The 10125-nt window shown below is 44.4% G+C and overlaps 1 protein-coding gene across 1 annotated transcript; it reads left to right on the plus strand.

Annotated features, from left to right (window-relative positions):
• The first annotated feature begins 641 nt into the window (after positions 1 to 641).
• Positions 642 to 9582, plus strand: LOC116400807 (ice-structuring glycoprotein-like). Its single transcript, XM_031878870.1, has 2 exons — positions 642 to 8340; positions 9419 to 9582. The coding sequence occupies exon 1, from the start codon at positions 2187 to 2189 to the stop codon at positions 4680 to 4682; it is 2496 nt and encodes an 831-aa protein (XP_031734730.1). The 5' UTR covers positions 642 to 2186; the 3' UTR covers positions 4683 to 8340; positions 9419 to 9582.
• Positions 9583 to 10125: the final 543 nt, after the last annotated feature.

Genomic DNA, 10125 nt, shown 5'->3' on the forward strand with positions numbered 1-10125 from the left:
ACTGATGAACATAATTGTGACATCTTTAGCGCGCGGTACACCAGAGTACACCAGAGGTACAATATCTTGACCTTAAGTGAATCTAGAGGTAATTTTCTGCCCTTCACTTGATGTGCAATCCAACTCAAACATGCACACAAGAAATACAATAATAAATATAATTATTTAGATTAAATATCGGCCATGTTTGTTACTGATTAGCTAAAGTAATTATTCAGAGTTTGAGCACTTTACCCATGAGTTAGAGGATTAGGTAACGCTTTCTTGCCTGCTCTGACTTTGAAGAAAGAAAAATTATTGAAGATTCATAATTTGCACATACACATCATAAATAGGATAATTAGAATGATATATTTAAATAGTAACTACATCTTTGTATTCAACAGGTTAACTATGGGTCCATCAATCCTGACATGCTAATGTGGCTGAATTTTGTTGCTCCCTATAGAAGGACAGCAGCTATGACAGCCACTGTGACAGACATGAGACTGAATTTGTTGTTGATCACAGCTGCTGATGAAGTGACTACTGATGCTCCTGCTCCTGCGCCTGCTCCTGCTCCTGCGCCTGCTCCTGCTCCTGCTCCTGCGCCTGCTCCTGCTCCTGCTCCTGCTCCTGCTCCTGTTGCACCGGCTCCTGCTGCTGCTGCTGTTGGTGCTGCTGTTGTTGCTGCTGCTGCTGTTGGTGCTGCTGTTGTTGCTGCTGCCGTTTCCGCGTTGACAACCCTCGCTGCCGCTGTACCTGCTGCTGTCGATGCAGCTGTCGCCGTCACCGCCGCCATTTCTGCTGTTGACATGACCAGGTCGGGTGCTGTGCCTTGTGGTAATGATGCTGCCATCAGGGACGATTGCACTGCGTTTGCCGCTACTTTCGCCATCTGTGCCACCACAATCGCATCATCTATTGATGCACGCTCTGCATCACTTATGGCGCTGTCCAACAATAAGTTCTGTAAGTCTGCTGCCACTTCTTCTGATTCCGTGGCCACTTCGTCGGCGGCGTTTTCAGCCGCGGAAAGTATTTCTGGCGTTGAATTTGACGATGCCGCCTTCGTTGCCGCCTCTGCTGCGGTGTTTGCTGCATCTGCTGCTTTTAATGCTGCTGCTGCTATTTGTGCTGCTCGTAGTCCTGCTGATGCCGGTGATGTTGATGTTGCCGCTTGTATTGCTGCCAGCGACGCTTTGCGTGCCGCATCAGCTGCCTTCCTTGCTTCAGCCGCTGCCTCCTCCGCTGTTATTTCCCCTTTTGCAAGTAAAGTGGCGGCCATTGCTGCTGCTTTTGAAGCGCTTGCTGCCTTTTCTGCTGCTGCTCCTGCTTCTGGTCCAGCGGCTGCTGCTGCTGCTGAGGCTGTTGCTGCCGCTGCTGCAGCGGCTGCTGTCGTACCTATCGCTGCTGCCTTCTTTGCTTCAGCTGCTCCCGTTGCTGCAGCCGCTGTTGCTGCTGCAGTAACGTCTGGTGTTGGTGGGGTCGCTGCTGCATCTGTGGCTGTCCTTAGCAGTGGTTTTGCTGCGTTCGCTGCTGCTGTTGCAGATCTAGCCACCGCCAGTGCTGTTAATGTCATTATTTCTCTGTTGTTTACTGCTGCGGCTGATGTTACTAATCCTGCTGTAATTGCTGTGGCGTCCACTATGTCTGCCACTATTTCTGCTACGGCGATTGCTTCACGTCTTGCCATTGGCAATTGTGCTCTTTCTTCTGCTGTGACTGCTGATAAGGCTTCTAGTGATTCTGCTGCTGCTTCTGACACTGTTTTTGCAGCTTCTTCAGTCGCTTTAATTGCTTCCGGCGTTGCAGTTTCCAAAGCCGTAGACGCTGCAGCTGCTGATTTTCTTGCCGCAGATGCTGCTAGTATTGCTGCATCTACTATTTCTGACGATCCTATTGGTTGTGCTGGTATTGCTGCAAGTGCCACGTAAGCTGCATCTGCTGCCTCTTCAGCTGCTTGTACTGCCACTTCTGGTCGTGCACTTCCTTCTGCTACTAATGTGGCGGCTCTACCTGCTACTAGCGCAGCCCTTACTGCTTGTTCTACTTCTACGGATTCTGTTGCTCCAGCCGATGCTGCTAATGAGGCCACCAATGCTGTTGCTGCTGCTGCTGCTGCTGTGGATGTCGTCACTGCTGCCGTTGCTGCTGAATTTTGTCCCGCTGTGGCAGGTAGTGCAACCGTTGTTTGGTCGGAGGACATGGTTGCTCCTACTGGCGGTGGTGCTGTTGTTGTTCCAGTGGATGACGGTGATGCTGGGGATGAAGTGATGTCTGCACGTGGGAGTGCGGCTTCTGCAGCAGTCGCTGCTGATTTTGCAGCTATTGCTGCTGAATTTGCTGCTGCTGTTATTACTGTAGCAATGTCCTCTGTTATGCCTGTTCTAGTTGCTATTGATGCTGTCAAAGCTGTTGCTTCTGCTATTCCTGCGGCTGCTTTTGCTGCTGTTAGTGATACTGCTGCTGGCCCACTGGCGGATAGTAATTCTGTTTCCAATATTTGTGCTGCATCGTTTGATTTTTCAGCCACGTTTTTTGCAGCTCGTGCAGCTTCTGCAATTGCTGTTGCATTACCCGAGGCTAACATTGCCAATGCGTTTGCTGCATCTTCAGCAGCCTCTGCTGCTATTAATGATGCATTTGCAAGTCGTGCCAGGGCTTCTGCTTTTGATGCTGGTGCTGTTCTTGCTTCTTCTGCGGCTGCTTCAGCTGCTTCTTTGGCGGCATTAGCAGCACGTGTTGCTGCAGTTTGTAAAAATTGCAGATTGTGTTGTCCTGCAGCAGCTGTGGCTGCATCCATTGCAGCCTTAACTGCCATTTCTGCAGCTGGGGATGATGTTGCTCCAGCAGCAGTTGAAGTGGCTCCTGCTGCTGCTCCTGCTACAGAAGTTGCTGCTGCTACTGCAGAAAGTAATGCTGATGCGGTTGCTGTTGTTGCTGGTGTGTCTGGCACTGTAGCTGCTGCTGCTGCTGCTGAGGCAGCAACTGCTGCTCTTGCTGCATTTACTGCCTCTTTTGCTTTTTCTGTGGCTACTGCTGCCAATTCAGCTGCTGCCTCTTCAGATGGTGCTGCCAGAACTTCTGCTGCTCTTTCTGCTGCTGTTGTAGTTCTGTTTGCGGTTTCTGCTGCCATTGCTGCTGTTGTCTTAGCTGCATCTATTGCTAATTCTATAGCGGTTGCTGTTTCTTGTGGTACTGGTCCAAAGGATGGTGCCGTAAGTACTGCGTTAAGTGCCGTTGCTGCTTTTTCTGCTTCCACTGCTGCCAGTTGTGCAGCTCTTATGGCATTCTCAGGTGTTGTTTCTGATTCTTCGGTGTCTGCTGCTAATCTTGCCGCTGTTGCTGCTGCTGCTGCTGCTGCTGCTGCCTTTAATGATGCTTCAAGTGCTTTCTGTGCCAATGCTGAGGATTCTGCTGGTGCTGCTGCTGCTGCTTCTATTGCTGCTGCTGCTGCTGCTAAAGCTGCATCTGCTGCATCTCCTGCCGCTTCTGCTGCCACTTTTGGTGAAACTTCCCCATCTGTCAATGCTTCTGCAGCAGTAACTGCCGCTAGTGCAGCTTTTGAAGCATTTTCTGCAGCTGTTGATGTTTTTCCTGCAGTGGCTGCTGTTATTGCTGCAGCTGCTGCTGATGCTGCTGACGCTGCAGCTGCTGCTGATGTTGCTGCTGCTATTGCTGAAGCAGTGGCTGTTGGTAATGGTAGAGGAGCGGGTTTTCCAGGAGCGGCTGTTGTCGTCTCTGCCGAAGCCGAAATGGACGTTACTGCAGCAGCTGCTGCTGTTTTTCCTGCAACAGCGGCTGCTATTGCTGCTGTTGCTGCTTCATTGGCTGTTTTGGCTGCTTCTTTTAGCTTTTCAGCTGCTGTTTCTTCATTTGTTGCATTTGCAGCAGCTGTTGCAGCTTCTGCTGCTGCTTTTGCTTTAGTTGCTGTTTTTGCAGCCATTTCTGCTGCTGTTTCTGCTGCCGAAATTGATAGTTGCATTATTGCTGTTTCAGGTGTTTGGTTTGTAGCTGCTGCTAATGCTGCTCGTAGTGCTGCTAGAGCTACTGTTGCCTCTTCTGCTGCCTTTCCTGCAGCTGCTGTAGCGTTCTCTGCATCTTCTGCTGTCACTGCAGTTGCAGCCATTTCTGCTGCCGCTGCTGCTTTATTAGCTGCTTCTGATGCATTTGCTGATGCCTCTGCAATTGTTCTTTCTACTTCTGTTGTTGTTGTTGGTGCCATTTCAATTGCTTCTTTCGCTGCAATTAATGCTAATTTGGCTGCGTCTGTTGCATTTCTTGCTGCTTCTGCTGCCACTGTTGGTGGTAACAATCCGTTTATTGCTGCAGCAGATGCTATTGCTGCTTGTAATGCAGCTGTAGCAGCAACTTCTGCAGCTTCTGCTGCAGCTAAAGCAGTGGGTCCAGTAGTTGCTGCTGCTGCTGCTGCTGCTGCTGTTGCTGCAGCTTCGGCTGCTATTGCTGAAGCCGTTGCTGCTGCGTTCGCACTTGCTGAAGTTGCTGCTGCTAATGGTCCTGTTGTTGTTGCGGCTGCTATAGTTGGTGGGGCAGCTGTTGTTGCAGCTGCTGTAGTTGGAGGGGCAGCTGTTGTTGCAGCTGCTGTAGTTGGTGGGGCAGCTGTGGTTGTTGCGGCTGCTGTAGTTGTTGGGGCAGCTGTTGTTGCTTCTCTTGTTGTTTTTATAGTTACTGGTGCTTGAATCATTGTTGGGGAATCTGTGGTCATTGTCACGGCAGTTGTGATCACACTTGGGGCCATTGTGGTTGTTCTTGTTAGGCACTTATCTCTCAGGGTTCCCTCGGCAGGCTGGCTGTTGGTTGCTGTTTCAAGTCAAGAGTTTGGTCAGAATTCAGTCATAAATTGTCATGTTTAGTTGTGGTGTCCGATATATACATACATACATACATATGTATATGGTCTTGGGTTTCGTTTCGTTGGTTTCCTGTTGTATTTTGAACGTCCCTTCCTCTTGTGTCCTGTATTCACTTCACTTCCTGCCTTTGTATGTTTTCTCGCCTGTGTGATTGTCCCGCCCCTGATTGAATCTTCCTGTGTCTAATCACCTGCTTCCTCCTCAGTGTATTTAAACCCTGTGTGTCGTCTGTCTCAGTGTCGTCTGCTCTGCTCCCTGTTTTGATCTATAATGATTCCTGGTCTTCTCTGCCATGTTTCCTGTTAGTTAGTTTGTTTCCTTGGACTTTTTGTTACACATGTTTTGACTCCCCTACTCTGCAAGGTTTTTTTGAACATTTTCTTAACAATTAAAGTCATCGTTATTCATCCCTCTGTTCCCTCGTCTCTCTCTGCGTTTGGGTCCATTCACTGCTAACATTTTTGCCTTAAACCCTGACAGAATAAAACAGGAAACCAACTAAACAAAACCCAATATAAAGAAATATAAATGACTCTTAATTACTTACCAACAAGTACAAGAACAACGATAAAGGTCTTGATGAACATCGTGATTTCTTTCTGTTTTCCTCCCCTTCCTCCTCCAAAACTACATATGGTGATATCCTGAAAGAAAATGAAAAATAGTAGAAAGGAGATTTTTACATGCAGATTGTTTGCAAAATATTAACATGCTTCCTTCCCCCGAGGATCTAATATTACAGAGTTCAAAATATCAAAATGTCATTAAGGGTTCATTATTGGTAGTTTCTAAAAATGTGTCGCATAACATGTGGCAATAAAAAGAAAATCCAGAAACCCTTTTCCGTCTGCAATTAAATTGGCCAATTTGTTTTTGCATGTGGACATGAAAGTGGTCTTCCAAATCTCAAAAACATTTGAGCAGTTAGATAATGATGTCAACATATGATGGAATTATGTGATGGATTCATATGATGTTACTGAGAGAACCCAAGATACACGCTTGAAACAGAGAATCTCATCAGCATCTCGTTGCTTTGTACACTAGTCAACATTGAGTGGATGAGGGGGAGCACAACACAACTTTAGTCTAAAAAAACCAACCGATCAACAGACGGAAAAACCTTCAATACAGGTCATCAGCATGAAAAAACAAATGTCAACAGATTCTGACAACTTTCACATCACAGTCACCGTTGCCACCGTTTGGTACAACAACAGTCCCAACAGTGCTTCCATTGTTTTTTGTTGGATGGGATGAAAGATGAGAGAAGAAGAAGAGACCACCAGAAAGGAAAAGTTCTACACAGACCTCCAGATTGTCAAATAAATCACAGACACTGTGGAGTGTCTGTGATTTCTCTGTATCTCTCTGTATGCAGGATGTTCTGCTGTTGGGAGGGTGTAAGAGCTCAAACTGTAGTTGCACTCAACACAACAGCAGCTCAAACCCAAAATACAGCTAATTTCATGAGAATATTGTTGCTTTGTACACTGTCAACATTGAGTGAATTTACTCGAAAAAACAAATGGCAATAGATTTCCAAATCCTTCTTATCCGATAAATAAAATCAGTTGGAATGCATATGATCAGCATAAATTCTGTTAAATGACAACAAAAAGCGCAGAGGCCAGAGTTAAGCCTTAAATATTGTTTTTTGTCTTTCTCAACAGTCAAAAACACTGCCAGCTAATGCTCAAATCAGAAAAGCCAGAACCAACAAATGTTTGATATTCTCAAACACGGCAAGCAATGAAGTTGTGAAAATCTATCATCAAGAGAGAGATTTGATCCACATCTCTACCACGCCGTCGAGGACCTTTTCAAGCGCGATACAAATAAAATGTATTACGTGTAATAGTCTTATTTCATAGCAGTTTTTATGGATAGTTTAGCCCTTCATAAATTCACATATTGATTGAGAAATCATGGAGAAAAGAAACGTGTCATCATCTCTCCTCTGGGTTGTTTCTAATCAGCAACATCACCGACTGTACCGAGACGATTGTACGCAGATGACATGTAACAAATAATTGCGAAATCAAAAAAGTCAACATTGAATCAGATAAGAATAGTAAGAATAGAAGATAAAAAGGATAAGAAGAAAGATAAATTTTCCACTTACTCGGATAATGCGGTGAAGTCAAGTCAAGTGAAGCGATGCGGTTTCCTCGGTGTCACTTGGTGGACCTCTCTTCCTCTGAAGTCTGCCTTTGCTCTCTGCCTCTTCGTGTATTAATACGTTTTGAGTCCTCGTCACATGCAATGACTAATTAATAATAACAATCGTGATTATAGACTCAGAAACCTTCCCCTCCCAGGTGGAGGCCACATTTTCTTTTTCTGTTTACAGCAGGGAATTGGATGCTGTGTGGTTCATACACATGAGTAACTCGCCAAGTGACATTTCATTTTGAAATTGCAACCAGTAATTATGAAATGTATCATTCACTTTACGTTGGTAGTGAAATGTTAGGAACACTTTTAGAACAGTATGGTAGATGACCTATGTTGTGCTACTGTAGGCGTCAATGGGCCTCATGGCACACCCAACAACATATGTTTATTGGGTTGATGATTCCTTTAAATTATCTTTGATGCCTTGTGTGTCTTTTTATTCTCATTTTCATTAAAGTTTCATTGTTTCATGAGTCGTTTTTTTGTCGCCATACCCGTCTTTATTTACATCCTTCTATCTAAGAAATGTGAGCTGAATTGTTTCAACCTCTCTTGGAGGAAATTCAATTAATTTTCAACTGATTTACAACAGCGATCACATTCTTTATAGGAACATGTAAGTGTGGGGCTTCACTCACTCGAAAGAACGTTGCCTGCGAACACAATCCAGACAATAGTTGTGTTGCTATATTGCCTGCACTAAGCGCATATTCAATTTTGTTCAAAAGACTAAACTTTCATTGAGGTTTCATTGTCAGCTGGTGTCACATCATATGTGGCAACACAATGGAAACTCATTTTCATAGTGTACTAAATTGGCCCATTTCCTTTGCAGGTGGACATAAAAGTGGTCTTTGAAAAACATTTGAGCAGTTAGATAATGATGTCAACATATGATGGGATTATGTGATGGATTCATATGATGTTACTGAGAGAACCCAAGATACACGCTTGAAACAGAGAATCTCATCAGCATCTCGTTGCTTTGTACACTAGTCAACATTGAGAGGATGAGGGGGGGCACAACACAACTTTGGTCTAAAAAAACCAACCAATCAACAGACGGAAAAACCTTCAATACAGGCAAAAACAAATGTCAACAGATTCTGACAGCTTTCCATTTGGCCACAGTCACCGTTGGGGCGTTTCGTGGTACCACCAAAGCTTCAACTGGGCTTCAACTGGGCTTTGTTGGACGGGATGAAAGATTAGAGAAGAAGATGAGAGACCAACAGGGAGGAAAAATCCTTCACAGACCTCCAGATCGTCAAATAAATCACATCTCTGGAGTGGAACTCATCTGCCTGTATGCAGGTTTTGTCCACCACAGAAAATGTTTTGGCAGCTCCTATATGACGTATGACATAGATGATAACCCCCTAAAACTCATACCTAACTACTGATTGACACACCTGGTAGCCCACCTGTCCACTGCAAAACCATTTAGCGATAAAGAAAGAGTTTCATTAGAACACATGAATGAGTTCTGTCATTCTTCTAATAAGCGCTGTTGAGGTCTTTGCTCTTTGTAATTGCTCCGTACAGTTAGGTACAACATGTACCTCGTGCAGCCACGCCTTTAACTACATCTCACGGATCTTTCGTAGATACAAAACTACATAATTAAGTGTCATCTGTCTACATGTCAGTACTGAAAGCATGTATTGTGATGTATGATTAATTAATTATAATAACATATTAGACATCGTTCTCTATGTTGCACCACACCTAAACAGGAATCCTGGCACACACACAGCAGCTGCTTTGAACTTAATGATCTCCCTCTTTAACAGCAACACACATACACACCAATCATTTATTGTAAGTTTGGTGAACTTCTTGGTATTTTGAGGACAGACTCAGTGATATGCAGTAAGTAGGTCAGTCTACATGAAAACACAAAATCAACTTTACTTTAAAAGTCACTTTCATTGCGTGTGTATTGTGTCAAAGACACAATAATCAGTGAACCTTAACACAATTGACACTTTAACAAATACAATGAAATTCAACATTCAATCATCTGATCTGAGCAGCTCAGTCTGCTAAAAAGAACCTTCACACATGATGAAGGTTGGAGGACGGGTCCCTTCTCTCCCAGGAGACTGCTGTTCGAGTCCCGTGGAAACCAAATTCTTTTGTTTTCATTTCGTAGTGAGTTTAAATGACTAAACTACTAAATACTACTACCAAATAAAGTATTTTTTATAGGTTTTTTCCTTTTGTTTTGTTTTAATTGTTAAAAACTGTGACTGTACATTCAGGGTTTCCCTAGAAATGAAACCTCGAGTGCACTTGTTTGGGAACGTTATTTTGTCAGTGACAGGATTTATGAGCAGATGTTTGGGGGCTTTATGTTCTTGATGTGTCTTGTTCTCTTACAGCGCCACCTGGTGACCACTTGTTCAACAGGTGTGACTGTTTCACTCCAGTTCTTCCTGGACGTCACTGATTGCCTGCGAGCTTTCAAATGGAATTTAAGATTTTATTACAGGAATTTTTGGACATTTTTAATCTTTGTTAACAGTGGACCATAAAGGAAAAAGGAGGTGGATGACATGAAACAAAGATATTTGACTTGACTCTGAGATATTACATCGTCTGCGTGTTAAACTCCTGGACCATCAGGACTGAACTGTTTTTTTAAGCTTTGTCTTTCGTCATCTTTGCAGCTTTCCTTCAAACACTGTTGCAAATGGCCTCAGGTGCTTCCACTCTGCCTGACGGCCCTCTGCCACACCCACCTCCACACCTGCAAGGAAGGCAGCCAAACGAACAGGCAGAGAGGGTCGTCACAACACAAAGTTTTTAGTTTTTGTCAAAAGGTTTCTTGTGAAGTTTCTTTGTGTTGTTTTTACTGGACTGTCTTTCAATGTCTTTTATATATACTTTGTGGGTTTTTCCATTTTGTTTGTATCTGTCACGACTCAGGAAACAAAGGATTGAACCCAAATGCTGGAAAGCAACGTTGCAACCTTCATGAACTGGCAGAGCTCCAGTGCAGATGAACTGGTATATATGTTCGACGGGGCTGAGAGGTGAAGTGGTATCAGGTGAGAAGGTGGGCTGATAATGAGACAACGGCACAGAC

Source organism: Anarrhichthys ocellatus, unplaced genomic scaffold (assembly GCF_004355925.1).
Source record: "Anarrhichthys ocellatus isolate YVR2014 unplaced genomic scaffold, GSC_Weel_1.0 scaffold207, whole genome shotgun sequence".
NCBI classification, from domain to species: Eukaryota; Metazoa; Chordata; class Actinopteri; order Perciformes; family Anarhichadidae; genus Anarrhichthys; species Anarrhichthys ocellatus.

What these genes read in the sequence shown, in the direction of transcription:
- LOC116400807 (XM_031878870.1), top strand. Translation starts at nt 2,187, where the DNA reads ATGGTTGCTCCTACTGGCGGTGGTGCTGTTGTTGTTCCAGTGGATGAC.